This window comes from Cottoperca gobio, chromosome 3 (assembly GCF_900634415.1).
Source record: "Cottoperca gobio chromosome 3, fCotGob3.1, whole genome shotgun sequence".
Classification (NCBI taxonomy): Eukaryota; Metazoa; Chordata; class Actinopteri; order Perciformes; family Bovichtidae; genus Cottoperca; species Cottoperca gobio.
In genome coordinates, this window is record NC_041357.1 from 23959612 (window position 1) to 23986268 (window position 26657).

General features: G+C 42.0%; 2 protein-coding genes across 6 annotated transcripts in view; both read right to left on the reverse strand.

The window, feature by feature from the left end:
• Positions 1-5781, reverse strand: part of galnt2 (UDP-N-acetyl-alpha-D-galactosamine:polypeptide N-acetylgalactosaminyltransferase 2) — a 52692-nt gene extending 46911 nt beyond the window's left edge. For 2 of the 5 annotated variants that reach the window (XM_029459538.1, XM_029459530.1), the window contains exon 1: positions 5057-5779. In XM_029459538.1, the coding sequence (XP_029315398.1) occupies positions 5057-5152 (96 nt within the window). In that variant the 5' untranslated portion in view covers positions 5153-5779. Of the gene's footprint in view, positions 1-5056 lie in introns of all 5 variants that reach the window. The other 3 variants (XM_029459562.1, XM_029459556.1, XM_029459549.1) reach the window with 2 other exon arrangements.
• A 2850-nt stretch (positions 5782-8631) lies between these two features.
• On the reverse strand, positions 8632-26234 carry urb2 (URB2 ribosome biogenesis homolog). Its single transcript, XM_029428122.1, is given in 14 exon segments — positions 8632-9626; positions 12917-13044; positions 13795-13891; positions 16439-16681; positions 18529-18639; positions 18877-18936; positions 18938-19038; positions 19425-19515; positions 19518-21968; positions 22120-22258; positions 22822-23981; positions 24284-24460; positions 24861-25016; positions 26145-26234. Coding segments are annotated over 13 exon segments (5082 nt in total). The 5' UTR covers positions 24987-25016; positions 26145-26234; the 3' UTR covers positions 8632-9428.
• Between the last annotated feature and the right edge of the window lie 423 nt (positions 26235-26657).

Genomic DNA, 26657 nt, shown 5'->3' on the forward strand with positions numbered 1-26657 from the left:
GAGGCAGATGTATTGATAAAGCTGTAGTTTGAGACATGCAAGGACAGGCACAAGCTGAACGCTTAGAGCTGTAGATAACAGAGACTGCAACTTTCACTTGCAAACTCTGGACCAGCCAGCTTTAAAAGCTCTCCGACTCCCTGCTGAGCCAATGCATGCGTGTGCCACGAGAAAAGCACTGCAGTCGCATCTGAATCCTCTGCCACCAACTAGAAACTAATCCAAACCTCTGGCTAGATCACAACACACTGAGAAATACTTGCAATTCTACTGCTGTGATCCACCTCTGGGTGAGAGCTGAGCTCCATATCAACAGTGGACAGTGTGTGCGTGAGTCAGTCTGGCATGACTGTGTTTACCACATGTGTATGTGATTTGTTCTTGCACAGTCATTCTCTCCCCCTGTCCTTATTCTTTGTCAAAGTGGATACAGTTGATAGTAATTTAAAGTTCTTGTGAAACTGCTAGCAGATTGCTATTTGATTCTTCATATTTACAAGCTAGTTAGGGATATTCATTAGTGTTTACAGCAACCCATACCGCCAACTTTCAGATTGACAGTAGCTACTAGCACAACATGGAGGACAGCCTGCTCTTTGTTGTCGAGGATTTCTCGCCACCACCATGTACCGACATATCTGACAGGGATGAAATGGAGGAAGAAGACCATGAAGAAGAAGTCTTTGGAGTGAGGCCATAAGTTTACGAGCCGAGACCCGAAGGCGGTAGTGTTAGTGTTGCTGTTGCAGGGGATATGCAGGCGGGATGGAGCCGATGCATACAAATGGCAGCTTTGTGTCTATATCAAAAGCATTTAATTAGAAACAAAATTAGTGTACGGCTCAAAAGCAGGAGGACATTTTATTTTTTTATGGAAACTCTAAAATACCCTTAAGAATATCTACTAAATATATTTTGTCATTGTTGGGCCAGATACTGGCATATAGGTGACAACCAGCGCAATAGTGATACAACGTTTATTTTATTATGATTTTATGGGAACTTGAATTATTATACATGCCACACAAAAACACACTCTCTCCATCTGTCTGCTGCTTTACTCGAAACAGCAGATTCTTTCTTGTGGTTCGGTGCCACCATCCACTATCTGACATTCAGCTCCTCTCACACGCTGCTGATTAGCAGGAAAGTGGACTTAACAGTGGGACACTGGTCTCTCAAGAGCTGGCAGGAAAAGCCCTCTGAGGTCTGTTCAACAAGGCAGACTTTAATGGGGCATCCTGGTGAGCCAGCAGGCTTAAGTTTGCAACATTATCCTCATGTGTATAACAATGCACTTACAGAAAACAGGCACAAGTTTGCACTGAGTCTCGCTGCTGGGTGTCTCCCAAAGTTTCCTTGTAATTCTACTGACAAAGAAAGAAAGGGGGAAACTTCACTTTCCATTCATAAACTACACACTGCAGCAATACAGGCAGCTTTTTATAAGAAAAGTTAAGCATAATATACATTATTTCTACATTATCCAAAAAATTACTATTTGAATGATTGAACACATCCTCTGTTCCACAATCACCAAAATGAGGTAGCACGTTGTTGATGGTGTAAATCTCACATGAAACTCAATTCTCAGCTCTTGTCCTCTCGTTTAAGTCGGCGTAATTGAGGCCGGTAAACCAGAGAAATGCCCAAGAACAATCAGTATCACTAAGTACAATAAGAAGAGATAGACAAACTTTCCCAGTGAGCAGAACAAAGGTTTTGCTTAAGACCTCTGGAGACATGCGATGACACGTCAGTCTTTTTTTTTTATTGCCAGAACAAAACAAAAAAAGCTTGCAAGGAATTTGTCAGAAATGGCCACATTCATTTTTGCACCGGATGCCGTTATAGCTTACGGGCACTGATACTGTGTTCATAAAGTGTCTTCAAATGGGCACACAGACTCTAACCAGAGGGACATTCTTCCAAATGGAGTACTTCTGAACTGATAACAGTATAAATGCTGTTTGGTGGGTGCTTTGATCTTAAGAGCCACAGTATCATGGGTGTGTATGACAGAGCTGGAGAAAGTAGTTCAACTAATTCCTCTGGCAGAGACCCCGTCCTTCAGATTATTCACAAGTGTGCATTTGAATTAGCTGCCGTGATAGTGCGAGTCCCACAGGCTGGCAGCAGCTGGATTCACCACAGTGGATGCAAGCAGCGATGAGCTTTGTGATGTGTAAAGTTAGATGAATATGTTGTTTGGACATTTTTAAGTAAATAAATCGACGCACTGCTCGTGTGCTCGTGGCTTCTTGTCTGATTTTCTCCAGAAAGTCGCCATCAATCCCACGTCTGACTGATGAATGAAAGTACAAACTTGTGAATCACACTTTGAACCCAATTCTCAAGAAGGAGCATGAATCTGTATTTGGCAACCACTTGACATTGTTGGGTAATTTAATTCACAACATTTCCAATTCACCTCTCTGTTGCCAAGAGAAGGATAAAGAAGAAGAAAGGTAAAAAGGAGCACACAGCATTTCTTTATTTAAAATGTTTACCCGGTCTTAATCTGCTTATTGTTAATAAGTACTAAACATTTAAGGCATGAATCATCGGGGCGTAAACCACAAGTTTCATCACGATACAGTTTTATATTGATTCTTGTAACAAGGATGTGTTATTTTCTGCCACAATACGATACAAATCATGGTCCTGCGGTCGATAAGAGAAGAGATCATATGGCCATTTAACCCAATCAGTCACATTTAGATCAAAGAAGTGGAAGCTGTGTTCAAAAACACCACTTAACCTGTGCCGCTGTGACTTTGTTCAAACAGATTAAATCTCTCCGTGTAAAGACACCAGCCAGGTGCAGCCACCTAGGATCCAGATTAATGCTTCCTGCAATCCAACTCCAGAGAAAGTTGCTTATCATGAAGTGTCACTTTGGCAACCTTAACAACCACAAACATACATACACACACACAGTTATCAGCCTAATGGAAAAGTAAAAGGGCTGCTCTGGTTAACTGGAGCAAAGCAAACGCAGAGAGACAGATAGGACAAGACAAGAGACAGGTGGAATACACACAGGGCGTTCACACCCCTCCCACACAAACACAAGCAAGTCAGAGGGGTAATAGAGGCAGTGCACTGTGCACACAACCACCCACGCAGAGCAGGATGCACACACACACACACACACACACACACGATGTTGCCCTGGGACAAAAAGGTAACTGTGCTCGGTCTCGCTCGGTCGGTCTCTCTCACACACACATATACACACACACACACACACACACACACACACACACACACACACACACACACCTTTGAGTTGTGGATAAAACATACATTTAAGGACTTCATCCTGGGCTTTTGAGAAATACCGATCAATATTTTTCACACTTTTCTGACATTTTATACAAACAAACTAATCAATTAATTGAGAAAATCAATTAAAAAATCGATAAAAAAAAAAATCATTACTTGAAGCCCTAATACACACAGAGAACATTTGTAGATGTGTGGAAAAATGGGAACATGTCTTCATGTTGTTCTACACCTGGAGAATATTTAACTTGCATGTCAGGCATGACATACTGTTGCATGTACAGGCCTGGTATATCATGAATGGAATCCATTCCTCCACATACACAAAGTCAACCGTACCAGCTACTACTACTGCTACTACTGCGGTTTACAGTGTCCCTACAGTGTTTCCATAAAGACCGATAGTTTCAGAAGTTGCTGTAAACCAACAACATGACTCACACAGGAAGCATTAGTAACCGCAGATGTAATAGTGAACTGATGAATGCGTTTTGGCATTAAGAAATGATTTACATTGCATTAGCTACACCTATTTAAAATAAATCCTACATTTCATGAAGGTTATAATGTTTTTAGAGAGATGTAGATTCAACTTTATAGTCATTTTGGAGGCTGTAGTTTGTGGTGCTGTTGAACTGTATTGAGTTACACTGAGAAGTGTTGCTAATAGGGCTGCAACTAACAAGTATTATCAATTAATCTGAAAATATGGTCATCACACGTGGTGTCTTCATGTGTTGTTAAGTCCAAAACCCAAAGATATTCAGTTTACTATAATTTAATTATAGGAAAATAATCAAACTCTCAAATTTAAGAAGTTGAAACCATCAAATGTTTGGCATCTTTTTAAATGATTATCATATTATTTCTGTCAATCAACTAGTTGTTGTTTCAGCTCTAGTTTCTATAATGTAATCAAATGGGGTAGACAAAATATCAGAAACATAAAATCGTATCTCTAAAACAGCTTGGACAAAAACTGAACATCATAAGCACATTACAGACTGCATTAATGCAAACTGCATTAAAGTGTAAAGGCTATTACATAAAAATGTGTGCACACAGCTGGGCCATCAGCAGACAACACCTGGACGTCACAGCAGTCAGGTTCAACTGAGACTCATCCCACAGTAGATTAAAACAAACTAATGTTCAAAGCCTTTTTTTAAAATCACATCCTGACATGCATAGTGTATCAGTGATTTAACTCTGCGTTAATCTGCACACTTCCTGATCTCTGCTCATTTCTGGGAGCAGCAGCTTGTGCTGACGTGCTCTATAGGCTAACCCCCCCCCCCCGCCCCGCCCCCGGCCCTGTGAGCCAGGCCAGCAGCCCAATATTAATAACAATCACTGTGCATGCTTGCACCTTTATTCTGCTTTCCCGTTACCCGGCGCCGCCACGTTAAAGTGGCTGACAGGCTGCCCGGCGTGGACGTGCTCCTCTCCCACTTTAACGGGAAGGCAATGACCGGCACAGCGGGAGGGCTGTGCACGCCGACCGGCCAGCCCCGCTACCCTGCTGCCCTTGTCCACACTCATCTCCACCAAATCAATGCCTGCCACTGATACTAGCAGGCCCTTTATAACATTCCTCACAGCATCGGTGCAGCCGCACAAAACAGAGCCCCCGAAAAGAAGAAAAGAGACACAACAGCCGAAACACACCGCTCGAGCTCCGTTTTGTCAGGGGAGAAACCCCCCCCCCCCCCCGGACACCCGGACGGACGTGTAGCCAGAAAAAACAGTCGAGGAACGCAAATCCTACCTTTCGACTCAGCGCTGTCCCCGAGTAGAAGTAGTAGGCTATCCCCAGCACCCACAGCACCGCAAAACATAACAATATCCTCGATTTCCTCCGCATGACTGCCTCGTTTTTTCCGTCCGCCCGCCTGTGTGTGTTTCGTGGCTCTTCTCTGCTCTGGTCGGGCTGTAGCGGCTCGTCCCGGTCGTCTGAGTCCGTGCAGGGCGCTTCGCCGTGCGGCTTCGGCAAGCTTCGTCAGTCGGTCAGGGGGAGCGGAGGGAGCAGGAAGCAAGCAGCCAACATCAGCAGGGTGAGAGGGCAAAGGCTAGCCGACTCTAATCCAATCAAACGCCGGCTCAAGCGGACCTGGAGGAGGGCCGGGGCTGGCAAGCGAGTAGAGCCGTACCGTGCGTGAATCCGTGCTAAAGCCGAGTAAAGGGGGTGGAGACGGTCCCTGTAGGAAATGATTGTTGTAAAATGTCAGTTCTGTGTCTCCGGCAGCAGAGAGAGAGAGAAAGAGAGAGGATCTGTGATCATCATGCTACAGTGTCTGTCTGGTGTGGAGCTGCACGTGCTTCCACGAGACGATAGGGGCGCCAGCAACACTTTAGACTGGGTTAAATAAGAAAACTAAATAATGTCCTTATCTTCTCTGGTTCTGAACTATGGGTGTATTTTTCAGAACTACTTTAGAGAAGATGGAGACAACCTGAAAGGCTGGAAGATTAAGTTCTCTCCTTTTCTCCATTCTCTTCTCACTCCAACCTTCCTTCCTCCTTTCCTTAGTTCTTTCCTCCCTTCTCCCCCCTCCATTCATTCATCCATTTCTTCCTTCCTCCCTCCCTCCCTCCCTCCCTTCCTTCCTTCCTTCCTTCCTTCCTTCCCTTCTCAGTTACTTTCTTCCCTCCCCCTCCATTCATTCATTCATTCATTCATTACTTCCTTCCTTCCTGCCTTCCAGTAAAGTTCAGATATAAAGAAAAATGGGAGTAGATTGAAAATTTAAAAAAGTATTTAGGAGTAAAATAAAATGCTGAATTGGCTAATATTTATTTTGAACACACAGCAAAAACTCAAAGAAAGAAATGTGAACAACAGATGCACTGAGCGGGACATTTTATAACCTTACTTAGGCTTAACAATATCCCCCACCACTGCATTTGTAATGAAGTGCAATAAGCTTCTGTGCATTCATAACCCGCTAGATTATCTTTATCGAGTACACGAGTACAACGCCTAGTCGTACTTCTGTGGTACCTTTGTTGACGGTAACTAAAAAGTAATCAGTAACACATTACTCTGCACAGACAGTAATATTGTAACGTGACTTATTGCATTCAAATGAAAGTAGTAATATGTCATATATTAGAGTACATTTGGAAAGTAACCCAACACGGTCATATACCGTTTTAGGTGATAATTAAACTAGTACAGTAGTAACCTGTCAACATGTCATTGTGGAAACACTTGAAGGCTCAGTTTAAATATATCTGTTGTATGTGGCATTTATATCAAGTGTCTCTCTCAGCTGAACTTTTGGCTAAAAAATTCATGTTGAGCGTGTTTCAATGACTTTGTGCTTCAATCTGACATTTTTCATTTTAACGGTGACAGAATGTGATTTTTGACTGGAGAGCAAAAAGCCCCGCAGTCCAAGTAATAAAAAAAAAAATGCTATCAATACAGACGTTGTGCTGTGCCTCTAAGAGTGTCCCAGTAGTATTAAACAAACATTTATTCATTGCTGCTCCTGCTACGGTGGTCTGAAGAGCGACTCAGCATGTTTATGTTACCTACAGTTGTGTTAGAGCATGGATGGATGGGAGTCAAACTGCAGTCGGAGCGAGGAGGAGGAGGTGGAGGAGGAAGAAGCAGAGAAACAGATGTGCACATTTAGCAGCACAGAGGTAAAAGAGGTTTTTATCTTTTGCCCTTTGTCTCGAATAACTGTCACGAGGGTCTCAAGTTTCCCCTGAAGAGATAAGTTTTTTTTTTTTTGTGTTTTTCTTAGTTTCTTTAAATTCTATGTTTAAATATGCAAATGTGGCCTTATGCAATGGTGACTTTTGGTCAATTTAAGAGAAATCTACGGACGCAAATTGACAAAGTGAAGTAAAATATTCACCTGCATGTGTGTTTTGGATGTTTTCTTTCCATTAGTCAGAGAGAAGACAGAAGAAATAGCCCAAAATCTCAAAATTGAACAGTGCATGAGAAATGCCTTAAAGCTGAAATCTTATTCATTTTATATAAATGGTAATTGAAACATCAGCCAAACAATAGGGAAGGAACATTTCAACATCTGTCCTAAAAGTGCAAAATTGACATTATTTATTGGTCAAATTGCCAAATGACAACAAATACATTCCAGCTGAGTGTTTGCACAAAAGTGAATCAGAAAAAACACCAAACCAAGATTAAATCGAGGCTAATACCAGACCTGCCAATCTCAAATATCCTGCCTAATGAAGTGTGTTTGATATTTTCCTTAACCCATTTTTTGTCAATTACATTTAACATGACTCAAAAGAGCTTTGATGTAAAAAAGAAATCATCTAAAGCAGCCGAACTGAACTTAAATATAAGTACATGTGATTGTTCATGTCCCTGACGCAAGCGTACATTTTTCTGCACAAGCGGGCAAAGGAGAGCGAGAGGTCAACTGCAGACCTGTTCAGTCTTCAAAGGTCTTTTTAAAAGGAACAAACGGAAAAGACCAGTCAGAAAAAAACAAACGCGTCCGACACTTCTGAGAGTTGCTGCAGGGGAGCTGGGAAGTGCATTCAAGACATTTCCTGTCTGATTTACTAAATGCCTCATTTGTGAAGCTTTTACTGAGGAAATGTTCAGCTTTTCTGATCAAAACCCAAGTTATCATATGAGAAAGTGTAGACTGTACGTGCAGGCACACTGACCACGTATTCATTTGTAGACTATATTTATCTGAGAGTGACATCAAGATAAATCTGCACACTTCTATTTTTAGTACCTTCAGTACATCAAAGCTCCAGATCATCATTGAAGAACAGTAGTAATGTCGATCTCCGTCGATTCTGATCCAGGATGTTTTTTAACAGTCTTGCATTAATGTTTAGAAACAGTGTAAATTCAAACCTGAGCTCTCTTTGTATCAACAGCTCAGTTGATCCATTGAAAGTAAAACATTCAATGTAGTTAAATATAAAGCAACCAGCGATCAGGGTCTTTCTGCCAGCTCGCACAATGACAGCGTTACACTAGGTTTTATGTACCTTCATTAGACACATGTTCTCTTTCAATAAATGCACTCCACCTAAAGCTTTGTGTTCATTTGTTTCTCAAATAAAGCATGTAGATTAAATCCAAAATTACTGCAAAATGTTAGTTTTTCTTGAAATCAATGTCTTCAAATAAGTTGTGATAGAAACAATAGCAGCTTGTTGTTCAGCCAGTTCCACAAATTACATTTCCTTTAGTTATTGTACAGTATCACACTGTAAAATAATACTAAAAATAATTACTGCATCCTTTCATTATTATTTTTCATGTCCATTCGTCTGTCTCTATACTAGAAGTTCAGAAAGAAACAGCTATACTGTGGGTGTGTCACAGTGGACCTGTCAGTTTGAATCAACTTTATTCAATCACAAAAGCCACACAAAACATTTGTATGTATTGAAAAATGAATATGCACAAAATGACGTGAATAAACAGGGTTGGGAATGCATTGCATTTCAAATGATCTATTAAAAACACAGACAGCAACAATTCACACACATCCATATTTTCTTCATCAATTTAAGGAAATTATAATCATATTAATATAAAACAAGTTTAAACATAATTTGTCATGGTTGCAGTGAGGGGTCATTCTGACGAGGAAACACTTTCCACTTCCTGTATTGACTCCATTAATGTGAAGGTCCTCTGGTTAACCGCTACTGCTCCTCCAGTCAGGGTGTAACAAGAGTGATCCATCTGTAAAGGGCCGGGGCAAATAAGCTGTGTTCGGGGGGGGGGGGGGGAATCTCTCGTGCAGTTGTTCGATCGGGCAAGTGAAAAATAAATGTGATGAACCTTTTAGCAGAGAGAGAGAGCGAGGGGAAGAACTGCGAGTAGAGCCCGCATGTTTCACAGCCAACTCAATGAATTCATTATTTTTGCAGGTGTGTTTCTGGCTGTATATTGCTTATTGTATTGTGTTAATGTGCAGAATTCAAAATGAAACCCTAATGTGAACATTGTTTTATATACTTTCTTAGCGACAGCTGTGTTTACATCGTATGGTATCCACAAGCTGTTACGTCTGATTTCAAAAGCTGATACTACATATCAACATAGTCTTTCCATAGCACGAACATTTATTCTAATCTAATTAAGTTGAAATCTAGGCTCCGGTGCGTGTGCTTGTGACAGTTCAAACGGTGTACTTGTCCTCCCCTTGCCTCTGTGCTTTGTGGTAGTGGGTGTAGCTGCCGTACAGCTCATTGAAAACCTCTCTGACTCCCATCTGCAGTCCGGCTGTCAGAAACTTGAGATCCTGCTCAATACACAGGTCCAGTATCCGATAGATGCCCTCTGTTAGATGCAGCTTAACGTCTGGTCGCAGAGTAACCTGGAGAAACGAGAAAGAGAATAGAGCCGATGAGACAATAGAAGAAAATATGGCAGAAGTAAGGCAGATTAATGTGTAAACAAAGTTCATATCTCTTTCATTACTCATCTTTGTTTCACCATCAATAGGCGTAGTAACACCAGGCAGCGATTATCCTTCCCATTACTGAGAGTCATCTCTGCTTACACATTTTCCTCATGCACTTTAACAAGATCACGTTTTCTTTGTTAGTTGATTACTGGCAACCTAATACCGTACGCCTACATACAGTCTGAGCGATAGCCTGAGGCAAACCTATTACGCCACAAATGATGTGCCACAATAGTTGAATATTCATTCAAGTCTCACATCCAGCTTCATAACCATGAGACTCAACTTGAGTGGCATCAAAGGACGGACAACATCCTGGCAAAACAAACGGTAATGTTAATGTACGGAGCAGGACTCCAAAGGGATGAGACTGATGATCAATTAATTACTCGTTTGGAACAGGAACATCAAATATTCAAGAAGCCAAATGGAGCTGGGCTGGTTATAAAGAAATGCTCCATAAATCTGGATTTAAACACTCAGGGGCATCAGGAAGATGGACCTCCTAAAGAGGATCAATAAAAGAAATCACAACATTATTGTGCTGATCCAGCCTTCGGTACTGGAGATGTGCATTACCTTTATAGTACCGTATTTTCCGGACTATAAGGCGCACTTAAAAGCTCAAAAAGCGACAGTGCGCCTTATAATCCGGAGCGCTTTATATATGGATTAATTCTGGTTGTGGTTACTGATCACGAAGCGATTTTGTGTGGTACACGGCGCTCTGTCAAAATGTTTTAGTACGACTTTGGTAAACTACAAAGCCACACCGCTTGCAGCATTACGGCTACCGTAGTCCGCGTCGCGGAGTAATACATACTGTGCTTCACCATAATATTACAGTGTGTGTGTATAAGGACCCCAAAATGGCACCTGTCAAGAGACACGCTTACGACGCGGACTTCAAACTCAAGGCTATCAGTCACGCAGTAGAACATGGGAATAGAGAGAATTCAACATTAATGAATCAATGGTACGGAAGTGGAGGAAGCAAGAAGATGACCTGCGCCAAGTAAAGAAGACCATTTCGCGGTATCAGTGTTTTTTTTACGTGTTACAACTGAACAAGGTTGGGAGTTATTGTGAACACGTTTAATAAAGTTTGACTGACTGACTTATCTGACTGTTTTGTTTCGCTTAATGCGCCTTATAATCCGGTGCGCTTTATATATGAAAACAGATCGAAAATAGACCATTCATTGACAGTGCGCCTTATAATCCAGTGCGCTCTATAGTGCGGAAAATACGGTAATCATTTACTCTTCTTGTTTTTGCGACTGTTGCGTAGAGCTAGAGCGGTTTTCACTACACGATTATCGTGGCCAAAAGAATTTATCTCAGCTGGCAGATAACGAGAAATTCAAATATGACGATATTTTTTACCAAATACCTCGATATGGATATTGTAAGGTTGTCCACTGGTGCTTTCACAATATTTACACATCAGTAATGTGGACATGATGGCGAAGTGAGTCAAGACAAATAATAAACAGCCAGAACCGTCTGACAAGTTCAGACAATTAAATCACTTTACTGTAGCGCAGCTTTTAATACACCTCATGGCATATTACAATATCCAAAATCTATCCGATGTCTCGTCTCATATCAAGATATAAATATATTGCCAAGACCTACAATATATAGAACATTAGAACAAATAACAATGCTAAGAATTAAATCTTTGTTTATAAACTGAAATGAAAAGAGTAAAGTATCATTTAAAACATCACACACACACACACACACACACACACACACACACACACACACACACACACACACACACACACACACACACACACACACACACACACACACACACACACACACACACACACACACACACACACACACACACACACACACACACACATCTGACACATGCACACACACACACACACACCTTTTGTGCTGAGTGAACCCTGCAAAACAAGCCAGGAGAAAATTCAACAGTGTCCGGTTATTCATCGCGGCGTTACTTTATACCCTGACAGGTGTTACACACGGTGACCTGATGGCTTATACAGTTGGCTGGACCGCAGTCCTCAGTCATTCATTATAAAAGATGACAGCCGCTCAGTGCTGGTGACTGTACCTGCTAAACGATTAGATAACCCTCGCTGACCTGATTACAGGCTAACCGAGAACAGCTTATTATGGGTTTCATGCAAACAAAGCTAACCTATCAAATGTCACGTGGAGCAGTAGTCCACATACCTGGATCTGGATTCTGAGAAACCTGAAGAGAACATTACGCTGACAGCCAAAGTTATGTTTGAGGTCGTACCAGCAAGGATCGAGTCTCATCCCTTTTGTTCTAAACCGTCCATCATGAGTCAGACAATGTTATAGGAATGCAATACCAAATTAGTAGAGTTTTCTTTTAATAGGGTTTTTGTCAAGCTCGAGACAAAATGCACAAAAGCAGTTTTTCTAACTGCAGCTCCACTCTGGTCTAAAAACACCTACTGCACAGACAGTTCAGCTCAGGCTAAGAGTCATTAGAAGCAATTCTGACACAGAGACGGCTAAATTACCTCGGACTCACAAAGAGGTCCATCTCTTTCAAAGGCCCCATTAGAAGCATAATAGAAATCCAATTTTAGGATTATTTGATGACTCACACAGAGCTCAAAAGGATCCAAAACACTCAGTTTGTCTGTCTGCCTGTCTGGATGGGTTCGTTCTTTTCTTCCTGTCAATGTGCAACTCTGCTGGAAACTGCTGAGTCAGGTTGGCAATGTTAAATACAGTCTGGTAGCAGAGACGTGCCGCGTTCACAGACTAGACGTGACTCACTGCTCTGTCCAGTCTAAAGCTTTATTCCAGCACATGATCCGGGGCCTGCTCCCGCAGATATGTGAACATTCAAAATCTGGCCAATGGAAATACTTCCCATCTCTGAGCGACAGCATCTCAGTCACTCTGCTCGGCTGAATCTCGCCAGCTCAACGCGCACCGCCAGACAAACTGTGCTGGCTCAAAGGATCTGCTGAGATCTTGCTGCCTCATTCATACACGTGTGTGTGTGTGTGTGTGTGTGTGTGTGTGTGTGTGTGTGTGTGTGTCACTGACAGCTGTGGAAAATCAGCGGGGATGACGGATAGGTTTGGATGATTACCGTGTTGACTCTGTATGATATGACTTCTGTGCGTCTGTGCGTGTGTGCGTGTGTGTGTGTGTGTGTGTGTGTGTACCTTCTGAAGCTCTGTGACGTACTGAGCCACCATGAAGGCCGACATTTTGGTGAAGCTCTCAGCTGTAGCAGCAATGTGAGAGTACATCCTCTCTACTAGTCTGGAGCACTGGAGATACACGTCGCCCTCTGGACATAAACAAAGATAAATGTTAATTCACTAAAGTGTCTAATTATCATCTCTAGGTATACACGGGGCATTATAGGAACTGGACTTAGAGGGAAGGTTTCAGTTGTGTGGCACAATTCTTCCGTACGAGAACCTCTTGTGCTTTTAATAACAATGTTGTTACACTTTAATTGAGCAATAAAAGCTCAATATTTGGTTTTTTTTAAGCCAAGGCACTAAATTAACTTGGAAGTTATGAAGGAGCAGAAATGACACATAGAGAACTTCTCACAAGTTGCTGAAAGAGCAGACTGATTGGCTTGTAAATGATCATTTCTGTGTTGACTAAGTAGAGATTTCTGCAACAGATGTCTGCAGTTTGCTTTGGATTTAGACTGAAAAGATTTGGAACGTCTTGACCTTCGTCTTTCTCCGGAAAGCGACTGCAGGAAAAGGATAGAAAGATACATTTCCTCTTTATATTTTAATGAATTATTAATTTAAACAATGCAATTCATTACTAATCTGCTGTTTAATTCTGTGTTACACTTCAAAGACCTGGATTAAACAGAAATATTAGCAATTTATCGACAATTCTCCAACATGTTTGAATATCAGGGACTATTATAAACGTTACTCTCATTACTCTCTCCGCCTACAGCTTGTGTACTCTTGAGGGAAAACCTTCAACTTCCTGCTTTTCTAAGTAGGGTTAATCAAACATTTATTTAAGGTAATATATCAAGTCTTCTCGTCAGAGTGCGTGCTACCTGTGTCACTGTCTCCTCTCTGCCGGCCCTCCTGCATGATGGACGCCACCAGACGATAGAAGACATTTAAGAACGACGGAGCTGCTTTCAACATCACCTGGACACACAAGAAGTATACGGTCATAAAATGTATTTCGCTTCGTAGTAGAACTGTGTAGATTTAACTATATTGTAAGTGTTATCGCTCTGCTCAATTGTTTTTTCTCACAGCCACAAAGAGCAGTGGACAAGCTAACCACTGGAGCACCTCTGCAGCCGAATGCTTTCATTGCATGCCACATAACCAACTCCAGGCCGTGGGACCGGTGTTGCATGTCGTTCCCCTTTATCTAACCACTTTGTTTATGTTTGAAAACCTCTATATTCAACTATATGGAGGGATGGTACATTTATTCTTGACTTCACAGTTTATGACACAGACCATGAATCCCACACTTTCCATCTTCAACTTTTCAAATACTGCAGCTCTGGAGTGGTTTACACCCTCGGGATTATTTACTCCCTCCCTGCCACCAACTCGACCACTAAGCTCAATGCAAATAAATGAGTGATGACTGTCACCAATATGGAAATGAGCGCATGACGGCGACTTCTGTAGCTAGTGCTCGCTAGATTTAATAAGAAAAGAGGCCGTAAAATCGAGCCTTTGTTTCTGCTGGTGATCGTACCCAGTTGAAGACTAAATTGCAAAGTGAAAGCGAGACTTATAGGGAACCAATTATTCTACAGTCATTACATTGTGAAATCAACGTTAACTTCATAATAAGTTAAAGCAAAATAACTTGTCTATTGCCACTTTAAAATTCTAGTGGAGATTTGATTGCTATGATATGTGGGTTATATTACAGGGAGATGTGTAGAAAGCGGTGCACAAGAGAACATTTTCTACTTAATGTAAAGCAAAAGAAGACATTTTTATTTTCTAAATTTTAAAAAAGGAGGAGGTTGAACAGAAAAAGCTTTTTAAATGTGGACAAAATATTGCTGCAATATGAGTCTATCACATCATTTTCACCGCTGCCTCGTAACAGAGCAGCCGTAAACTTACGCTCCAGAAAATGACTGAGGTAAAAGTTGGATTTCCACAAATGCTACGTTTGCATTTTCTCCCCACACCTCTGTCTTTGTTCTCTCTTCAGGGCTACAGTGGACTGAGGCGGGGATGAAGAGAGAGAATATAAACGAGGAGCAGATGACGTCACCAGCCCTAATTGGAGCTTAGTAATGGTTTCCATAGACTTAAACCAGCTCCATGCCAACCACCACTGCATGCCAGCTCCCCTACCTCTCCTCCTCCCTCCTCCCTTTATGTCCCATCACACCTCCTTCCTCCAGCTCACTCCCCTCTTTTATACTTTTTCCTGAAACTTCCCTCGTGCAACGCATTCAAATTACATTTGAAGTCTTTTGTTCCCCGTCTACTCATTCTTCTCATACTCATCTCTTTATCACTTCTTATTTTTATTCTCCTCTCTTCCTCTATAAAATGAACTCTAGTTTCCGTGCTTACCTCCACTCTCCTCTCAGTTTTACCTCCCCCCCCCCCCCCCTCCCTCTCGCCTCCACCGCTGTCTTTTGTCCTCACAAACATCTGATATCAGTTAGCTGGGTTTGGCCCCTGTTTAATCCAAAGCAGCTGCCTCGTTTCAGTCTTACTATGTCACCGTTTCTGAGCAACAAAAAAAAAAACTGTCAACATTTCAGAAAGCGTGTAACAAAGAAATTATCACATTAACACCACTATGACATAGAGGCGAAGCGTAAACCAAACAAAAGTTTGAATGTGGGCTGGAATGTGGATTCCTCTTTAAAAGTTTTATTTTTCTCGTAAAACGTCTCCGTATAAGAGAAATGTCCCTTCTTTGATACTTCGGGTACAATGCAAGCACTTCCAGTAAAAGCTGAGAATTTGGACGTTATGAGGTTTTCGTGCAGCTGCAGCGCGACTGGTGAGCTGCAATATCCCTTCTTTAAAAGCCACATTCCTCTGGGGCATCCTGTGGTCTCAGAGCACACACAGCATGTTCTTTGAATGCGGGATTCAAACCAGCAGCCTTGAGCTATAACGACCTTCGTTACTGAAGGGGTTGGGTTTCATGAGCACAGAGATATTTACAATATGTATAATTACCTTTAAAGACCCGATGCCTTTTGATAAATATGTTACATAAAACAACTTCCAATGTCAACAATAAACCTTTAAACTCAATTAATAATGTTTTATTTCTATCTTTACGACCATGAAGTTAAATCAACACCGCTCTGCAACAGTTTCAACAGAAACTGATCATGAAGACCTTCATGTAGGCAGGATGTATCTCAGGATGTATTACACTGCATTAGTTTCAGCTAAGTGTCCTAATGAACTGGCAACTGATTGTTTTTGTGCCATCATTCTTTCAAAGTCTCTTCATCCTCCTCATCCTCTCTTATACATGGCTCATGGCTACAAGGTGCATTTTGTTCTTTGTGCTGGAATTGTTGGTTGCCATGTGTATGGTTTGTTATTGTTACGTTTGTATGTTTATAACATTCATTTTGTATTACCACATCTTGTTGCGGGGTCCAAATGAAACCCAGGATTTTAATCTAATCTACTCCTAAAAACCTTTGATATTGTTGCACCCACACGCACTTTTCATACCTGAGGATGACACTGGATGATGGCAAACAGCGCCTCATGCACAGCCAGGAACGCTGATTGGTAGACGGGTGGGGTCAAGTGGTCGAGGGGCATCGACTGCAGCGCTCCGAGGATCAGGATGACATGATGAGGGTTGTTGATGAGCCCCTCCCCCTGACGCAGCAGTGACGTCATTGACGTTACCGTAGGAACGGTGAAGGGAAGGGTCAGAGAGACGTCCTGAGTGGACGATTTTACTAAGAACTGCAACACAGAGAGAGAGAGAGGAAACAGTCAGACACAACCATGAGAGCAGTTAGCTGCACATAAGCACGGGACGATATGAACATTTCATGTCACGATTATCCTGCCGAGATAATTGTGTTTATAATCTTGATAAAAACTCTATAAAAAGGCACGAAAGCATACTGGAATCACTTCACCTTACATTTAGTTAGGAAACTAATCATTTTATTTAATCACAGATAGGACAAATCAAATGATCAAATGATATTTAATAAGGTAATCACAAACCATAAGGCCCCTCTGCATAAATACATTTTTAAATACAGCAACAGTGAGTCTGTTATGTGAGGATATTTACGATTATCCCCATAATGGAAATTCACCTCAATCAACATATTGTGAATATCTCCGATAACATCCCATCCCTAGTTGCACATGAACACACGTGCATGACATGTCAGGGGTTTCTTCAGTTCATAACTTTGTATAGCTTTCTAAAAGTTATTGATATTATATTCAATATTAAAATGAAGAAACAGACCCGTCATGGCAAGAAAAGCGGCAATAACAAGCGACGGCTCCGTCTATTCAAGGACCGTGAAACTGAAGCAGCTAAATGGAACACAGCCATCATTCGTTTATTTACACCTGTGCTTTCCCTGCTGTTACAAGTCAACACGTCTTCACATTCTGGATATTGCACTACTGTGCCCAATTCCATGCTGTACAAGAACTGTGTGTTGCCCACCAAAACAGGACTTTTACAAAATATTCTACTGCTTTTCAAAAATCTATATTTAACAAGCATTAAATTTAGATGATTTAAGACTTTTAAATGAGCCTTCTCTCACACCGTCTTAAGAGGAGAGGTGTGTGTGTGCGTGTGTGTGTGTAGGACATGTGTTGCTGACTTGTCTGCTCCACCCAGCAGCCCTGATGAAAAACACTTTGACCTAAAAGAGCCTCAGTGGAAATGACAATGAACAGTCCGCAGACTGTTATTGTCATTTTGGCTGCTGAGTCACTCGAGACGTCCGTCACATGTCCTTCCAGCCCGCTGTCACTGCAATGACTGCTGATGTAAGGTCGAAGGAGAACATACTGTAAAGTGCTATCAGCGTGGTCGCCTGCTTATCACAAGTTAGTAACAGAGTTATTGCTTATAAGGTGTGTTTTACAATTATCACCGCAGTTTATCCTCATTCTAGTGATTTTAACTAGATATGTTGCTAAGTGGTAAGTTCTTTCTTTGGGTAAAGGGCATTTAGACATCACACACATGTACGAACACAATACTGTTTCAACCATTTCATGTTAGAAGGCAGCTCCTCCTGTCAGGCTGGCAGAGAAACTGCAATCATAAAATATAATTTCCTGAGGTGTGGGACATTTTCAACACCACTTTAAAAACATTTCTAAACAAGCAGCATGTCCAGTATGACTTCACTTGGACTTCAGCCTTATGACTTGAACTTGATACCACCCCTCAAACCCACAGACCCAAAGTATATTATTCTATATGCTATGAAAGAGCAGCACTACTTTTTTTACGATTAGGTTCAGATGCAAAGTTTTAACAAACATTTTAAATGTAATATATTATTACTCTGTTATTATGGCATTACATTTGGTGGAGAGCCCATGATGACTTTTTAGGATTCGAGACTCCTGCTGATACGACTAGCCTAATGTCCAAGATAATTAGATTGACCAAAACAACTCCTGATACTTACAACAAAAACAAGTGCATGCATGTGTTCCTGTGTCTGAAGCAAAATCTTTTATGTGTTTGCGGCATATGACTGTGTGTGTGTGTGTGTGTGTGTGTGTGTGTGTGTGTGTGTGTGTGTGTGTGTGTTTCTCACCACCATGGCAGATGTAATCTGTGGTGCAATGAGCCACAGAGCTTTAGCACAGGGCTCAGGTAACTGACAACAGGACAGCAGCTTAATGATGATCACTGCAGATAGCACCTCCTGGAGAACAGTACAAGAGAGAGAGAGTGAGAAAACTGTTCATTAGCTGGATATTTAGTGTGACAGCTGTTATGATTCATTGTGGGGGGGGGGGGGGGGAAATAAAGCACAACCTCCCTCCCGTCAAGTAAGAGAGCTTTTCATGTAAAACATTGTAAAAACAGCCTTTAAACAAATGAAATTTAAACAGTTTCTGGGACATTTCAAGGTGTACAAGATCTCAGGATTGATCCTCACCCTGTAGTTTCCTGCCCTCAGCTTGACAATGTCCAGTCCCTCTTTGATCATCAGCAGCAGGCAGGTTGAACCGACCTGCTGTACCTTTCTCCACCAGGTGGCGCAGCAGATCCTGCACAGCTGGCTCGAGCTCACAAACATCATTTGCAGAAATCCAAGAAGCTGAAGAGCAAAACATTTAAAATGTATCACAATCAGAATATTGATGTGTAACTGAAAAACAATACTCCTTAGATAAAGTTCTGATCGACTGTCAGAGAGGTATTCATTTAATTATAAGTTTATTATGAGGTGGTTTACGGTGGTGTTGCACTGGACTGCATTCTAGAGGTGTTTCTAAATGCAATGTGATGAGACTTTTGATTTAATTACTTTGTTTTTTTGTTGAAATATTATGTCTCATTATTACACAAACAAGCTGAAACAGCTGCCGTGGAATAAGCTAAATAAAATCATTTGTAAACTCGTGTCAATATGCAGAGGTGATTCACGAAAGAAAATCACTGACTGGTAGCACATGTGTTTGTTCTTCATAGGTGTCCATGTACCTGTCAGCAGTCTGTGCACATTCTGCAGTATCTGCATGTACAGCTCGTCCAACTTCCCTGCCGCCTTCTTCTCCTCCTCCTCCTCCTCCTCCTCCTCCTCCTCCTCCTCCTCCTCCTCTCTCCGCTCGTCTTCTCCACTGCTTTGTAGAAAGTGGACAGGAAATGTAGAGAGGAAACCAGGAAGTCCAACGGCCTATGTGCACAACTGATTTCTTTGAGGATCTGCTGGCAGCAGCCCTGATACAGAGTCATGTGACTCAAGGTGAGCTGATTCTGCTTGTTCTCATTCTGCACTGACAGTGAGGACAGTTCGCAGTGCAGCATGACGGTAACAACCTCCACTACGAAGGCTTGGCCGAGGATGCTGGCTGGTTGGATGACTGACTCACTGACAGTTTGGGGCTTTAGGACGGACTCAACAGCCGGTCCCAGTGAAGCAGTCGTTCTTGTGAGCATCTGAGACAAAGTTTGATCCATTTGTTTACTCCTCCCCAGGTTAGAGGTCATTGCCTGGGAGAAAGAGGTCAGCGATGCCATCAGGAGATGAACAGACAAAATAGACGCTGCTGGATCGGGTTTACCTGACACAGCGGCTGAACTGGGCGCCAAAATTTGCGTGCTTGCCATCTCCTTACTGGTAAGATAGGAGACAAACTGGTCTAGGTTGAGTCGAACGCTGCTGTTTCTGATTATTATCAACTGGACCAAGGATCTGATGAAGCCCTGCACTGCTTTGATTAAATCCAACCAATCAGAGCTGCTTGTGGCTTGAAACCCTCCATTGTTGCTGCGCCAGAGGAGAGAGGACACAGACGCCTGCAGCAGAGTCCCGCCGTGGATGAGCTTCAAAACACTTTGGAAGTTTCTACTCTCCAGGAGACAAGTCAGAGTCCTGAGCAGCTTCACAAGGAAGAGAGCATCATCTCCAGATTCAGAAGGCTCCACAGCCCTCTGAGCTGACTGACTGGAGGTGGAGGTGAGCATAAAGAAGAGGAGGAGGAAAATAGAGGAGAGATCCTCTGAGTTCATCCCATCTGGGTTTAGGTCGGATAAGATTTGGAGTATATCAACCAGCTCCTTCTTCTGTCCGTCAGTCAGCAACACAGACACCTCTCCAGCCTTTGAGGATGCCAATATATCCTCAACTATAGTCTCTTTTATCACAAGTGTGGACAGCGGCTCTCTCTCCAAAGTGTTAGCTCCAACTCCTTTCTCCTGAAACTTCAGGAGCGTAGGACAACTCATGGGTACATGAGCTGCCTTGAGAACGGCTAAAATCCTTTGTGTGAGGGAACAAACTGTGGCAGAGAACAGCGAAGGCAACTCGGCAAAAACGCAGCTTTGGAGAAGTTGTGAAGATACGAGAGAGACAGTCAGACAGCCGGACGGACGGTTCTTTCCTCCGTCGGTCTGTCTGCTGAGGAGTGAACTGACAAGCTCATCTGCTACGCAGCCGACATCTTCTCCGCTCAGGTAGGGAGCAATCAAAGGCAAATTGGATGTGACAAGATACCAGTGTGCTGCAAGGTAGGAGCTGGAGTTCACACTTGTTATCTGCCCGTCCCATACCTGCTCTCCATCCAGACTCACCCCCAACTCTGATTTGGCTAAAATAAACTGGGCTGCTCTGTTGAGTAGTGCTGCAGTGCTGGGTTCAGAAAGCAAGGGGGAATCTAACAAAACCTTCTTCGTCTGTTGCAACGTGAGCAGTTTGAGCAGCAGACGGCTCATGGGGCTGCAGGATGGCTGGAGACGTGCTGGCACAATCTCACCACATAGCAGACTTTCTATATGGGTGAAGACTGGACCGCGCTCTTCAGTCCCACTTGCATCTGCTGTCAGGGGCGAGCTAAGAGATGTGTATTTGCTGCAGTGGATATTAAAGAGCGTGTCGACTTCCACCAAGGTGTATCTGAGGAGGAGAGCGGCCTCCTGGGTCTTCTGTTCCCACCGTTCTCCCATTTTAGACTCCGAGACTTTCACTGACTGCAAATTCTTTTTGCCTTTTCGTGGGGTACTTTGAACTAAACTTTTGTTTGTTTTTACAGCCTTTCCTTCTGTTGACAACAGATTCAGCAACTCCTTGATGACCTGTTGCATCTCCTCCATCAAACCCTGACTCTGCCTGACTATGGGAAGAGGAGAGACATTGTCTAGAGTCTTCAGACTAAACAACACAACATGAAGCAGTTGGCTGAGGGAGAATAGCTTCAGAGATGCATCTTCTCTCGTTACTTCTTTATTCTCCCCTTTGTCATCTCCTCCCCCATCGATCTCCATCTTCTCTGCCCCTCCTTCTTCCTTCACCAGGTCAGGTAGAACATATCTTCTGATGCTCTCCAACACTAATGAGCAGATCTCTAGGCCCTGGGAAGGGGGAGTGTCCAGAAGACAAGTCCTGAGTGTGGCGGAGGCGCCATCAGACAGCAGAGGAGGCCGCAGGTGGTCCAGTGCTGGCTGACAGATCACAGGCAGGAGCTCAGAGAAGAGGCGGGACAGCTGACGGAGCTTAGTGTAAGTCTGGAGGAGACTGCACACCACAAGCTGTTGGGAAACAAACATTTTATCTGTCACAACTACACTCTTGCACATTTTAAATTCTGCATTTGCTAGTATTTAATTATGTTGAATTGCTTTTGTGTAATACACAATGATATTAAATAATTGTGTCAATAATTGATGATTAAATCAAGACCTGTCTGGCTCGCTGCACTCGTGCTTCCATGCATTCAGCGTTAACCCAGGCGGAAGATAACAGCTGGTCCAGGTCTGGTTCAAGAATCAGGTGGTTGAGACTCAACAGCATCTTTAAACAGCGGTACCATGCCGGGATGCTGAAGGATAAACAAGAAAAGGTTTTCACTGTATGACCAAGAAAAAGGATTCACTTCAAATTATTCTAAATGTAAAAACAAACATGGAGTCTGTGTTTCTATTCTAATACACTTCTCAAATTCAGTGTGTGGGCACTGAAAGAAATCTGGTTTTCATACACAGCACTGGCTCTGTAAATAAGACAAAACAAAGTGGATCGGACCGAGCCATTATGGCTGTACCAAATGTCTTTTCTTTTCTGTTGCAGTTTTCGAATGAAGCTTTTAATGTCTGTCGTTATTATATCACCCTATCAAAATGGAAAAAATATGATTTTGTCTCATCCTTGTATATAAATATATTAATTTGCTAGACTGTCTTGTTACTATGTTTCTGTATTATATTAATAATAATTAAAATGCCAACGTTATTACGAACTATGTGGTACAGCCCTACGAGGCACACAACACTATCTCGGCACTGACGGGAGGGGAGGATTTGTTTGGGTGTTGAGTTTAAATATTAACAATCTTTCACCAGAATCACAGACTCCACCTTTAAGTAGAGTATTTTATTTGTTTACCTTGGCTGGGCCTGGTTGAAGAGCATTTGTCCCACAGCGCTGTAAAATTTGAGTTGGACCTCTCCGTGTCTGATCCTGTCGGCTGCTACATTGTAAATATCAGCGGACAGAGCCTGGCTTAGCAGGGACTCCACAGCGAGCAGAGCCAGGCTCCAGCTCTCTGGGGAACAGAGGGAGGCTGGGGGAGACGTCTGCCCAGAGGACACGGAGACTGACGGGCCTGCTTTGCCTGGAGAAACTGAGTTTTCATCGAGACATACGTCCAAGGACGGGACCAATCTGGTGAGGAAATAGAAACACAGCATCTTCTGCGTTTCCTCATTTTCTCCTCTCCCTTTTCCGTAGCTATCCAGAAAGAACTTAAACAGCAGAGACAATGTGTTGGACTTCACAGTGTAGTGGAGGGAAGGCTCACAGTAGCCCTGAGCAGTCAGTTTGGAGAGGATTGCACTGACTGGCTTCAACGGGCCTTTTGCCCCTCCAGGACCGCGTTTCCCAGACTCCTCTTTGGATGGAAGGAGCTCCTCCTTGTAGGCGGTCAGGTGCTCAGAGGGGAAGAGAGCTAACTGAAGGATGGAGTCGATCTTGATGCGGATGTCTCTGGACAGCTGCTGACGGAGACCCAGGTGTGTGTGAGAAGTTGCAAATTCCCCAGAGGTCAGCAGGTGTCTGAGTAGCGCTAAAGGTTGGATAAGCTGGTTGGTCACCATAGTGGAGACTCTGTTAGGATTGGCTTGTTGTCGCTGAACTGACAAATAACATGACAGCACCTGAAGCAACACCTCAAACAAATTAGCTGAACGGAGGTTTTCCTTTGGCTTGGGAGGGGATTTATTAGCATCTAACTCCGGCTGACCGGGAGGATTTTCAGTGATCGGGCCAATTTGGGAACTGTCCAAATCGCTGATCGTCATCACCTCATCTCCACATGTGACAGACTCCGTCATTGTGGGTTCTGTGAGCAACGGCTGTTGTAGCTCACGGCAGGCCAGAGAGCAGAGCTTAGCCACGAGATCAACAATGAGTTCATACTTTGTGGTGAAGACAGATGAGAGCGCAGGGGAAGAGAGAAGGCCCTGACACACACTCAGTATGGTGGACACACACACTGGAGACTTAGAGCCAACAGGTGAACTCTCCTGGAGACGGTCAAGCAGCAGCTAGAAGCAAACAGAAAAAAAAGGTGTCAGTAAAACCTTCATATATCAACCTCCTTCGATAAGAGTATGAATGTGCTACAGCCAAAGCACTTGTCCAGTATGTGATTATGCATGCATTTAATTATACATGTTGTGTTCATTTTGGCTGTTTTAATGCATATGAGATATTTTGGCATGGGTGTGAGTTTTTTTTTATCATTTGAAAGCAGTTTTTTATCCTGTAAGGACATCAGAGCAACTTTTTAAAAGTGAAGATCTGTGTAGTTACAAACACCACTCGAGAGGTGTGGTGGTGTTCACACCTGTGCCATGTTGAGCCTCAGGCTGACGGTCTTGCCCTGCTTGAGAAAAGAGTGCAGCTTCCGGCTGTGAAGCAGATCGTCAAGGTAACACCACAGTCCTTCCAGAACATTCTGAGAAAAGTCCACCTTCTGATTGTAGCGGCCCGTCAGAGCGTGGGTGCACCAGTCCAACAGCACCTACAGTGGAAAAGGTTCAAGACCCAAATAGATGGTACTGCTTTTAAATCAGACAATAATTTCTCATCACCGAGAGATTTATCTCATAAACTTGTCAAACTAAAGACCAACAAGTGGAAAAGATAGCACTGTACAAATCCTTGAGGGTAAATTTGGTCTAAAAACTTCCAAGTAAGTCTTTGAAGTAGCTCTAAAAAACATGCTAAAAAATAATTACTAAAGGCACAGCTAAAAATAGTAAAAGTAATTAGTAAAAGCTTCATCTACAGACCATGGTAATTAAATAACCAACCAGACTATTTTCTGCAATTTAAGTGTAGTAAAAGGTACTGGTCTTTATAGATGATACATTCTGGATTGTAGTCATAAAATGAAACTTAAATCACCTCAGATGACTTACCTGTTCCTTGTTGGGCAGCAGGCACTGAGTGGAGATCCAGGCAAAACGTGCCAGCTTTAACTTATCTTCCCACGGAGTCAGAGGACTCTTCAGTTTCAGATGGATACCTGAGTAGATGGCAGCCATCGCTGCAGCCGGTGCTACTGCTGCACAGGCCTGAAGAGAGGGGATGAAGAAGAGGAGTCAGGGCCAGAAGGAGGCAACACAACATAGGGGTTAAAAACAATATTGTTTAATAGAGTGGTGATAAGTATTCATTTCACTTAATAGCAATGGTGGAAAGTAACTGAGTACATTTACTCAAGTACTGTACTTAACTACAATTTTAAGTTACTTGTACTTTACTTGAGTGTTTCCATTTTCTGATACTTTCTACTGAAAATATTGTACTTTTTAACTCCACTACATTTATTTTAAAACTTTCATTATAATGCATATACAGATTATACAAAATATATTCAACACATAGATTATGATGTAATATTATAGATTTGGATACAACGTTATTGATCCTTAGGGGAAATTCACAAGCAAACCAGCAGAAAAAGTATATAAAGTAGTTAAAATGAGCTCCAACACCTTTACCAGCTGCAACAATAAAGTGCATAAACACAATGCATCAATAATTATAGTCCAGTAATATAATAAACATAATTCTGAGATGGACTATTCTGTATAAAGAATACTTTTATTATTAATAATTAAAAAGGATATTGTGATGTAAATTCCTTTGTACTTTTACTTAAGTAATTATTTAAATGTAGGAATTTTACGTGTAACATAGTTTTTATACATTTTGATATATTAGTAATTGTACTTAAATACAAGGTCTAAATACTTCTTCCACCACTGTTTAACAGTGATAAAATACTTAAGTTAGACTAGAGAAGTGCGTAAGGCAATCTATATTTCTATAACCATGGAAAATTATACTTACATTAAAATGTATGTGCGAACACCCGTCCACAGTATATACAAACACACATTTTCAACAAGAGATTGGTCAAAGTTAAAGTCAAAAGGATCTATTGAAGGCCGTCTGATACCCTTATTATACAGACTAGAGTATATATACATATTTGAGTATACACGGCTAACACACCGACATGCTTTACAGCTAACGACAACTAACGTTAGCTACATAGCATCTTCCTGCTAAAGTCAAAGTAAGCCATAACTGGAGCTGCTTCTTGTCCAAACACAAGCAAGCCATCACTGAGCTTCAATATTCCTTGTTTACGGATAGTTAAATGCATTTTTGAAAACTTGGTATATTAGACTTACGACTTTTTAACCCGCACGTGTCTCCTGTTTTCAGATGTTGTGGACGAACTTTCAACTTTCACCCTGCCGGCCAGGCGTGAGCAATCGAGAGTCGATTTAGAGAGCCAGTAGCGAAGAGTAATTATTTAATATATTTATTATATATTTTGCATTTATGAACATGTTATATTTGTACTCTTTACCTAAGACATACAATTTGAGGAAAAGGTACATGAAGGTAAATATATATTAATATATTGATTATTCTAGACAAATTTTATATACATAAATGCAAGTTATCAAGCCAGTTTGTTTTACAAAGATTTTAAACTGTACATAAAAACTATTCAATCTTGTACCAATAAAAAGTCCATCAAATGTAGGTGTGTTGACTGTAAAGTGTGTATGTAAATATACAATTGTAAATGTATGTGATACGAAATTATAACAAAATATAATACAAAAAGTCACGAGGTTCAATTATAGTAAAGAGGTAATGTTAAAATTAAATTAAAATCAGTTTCAGCAGTTAAC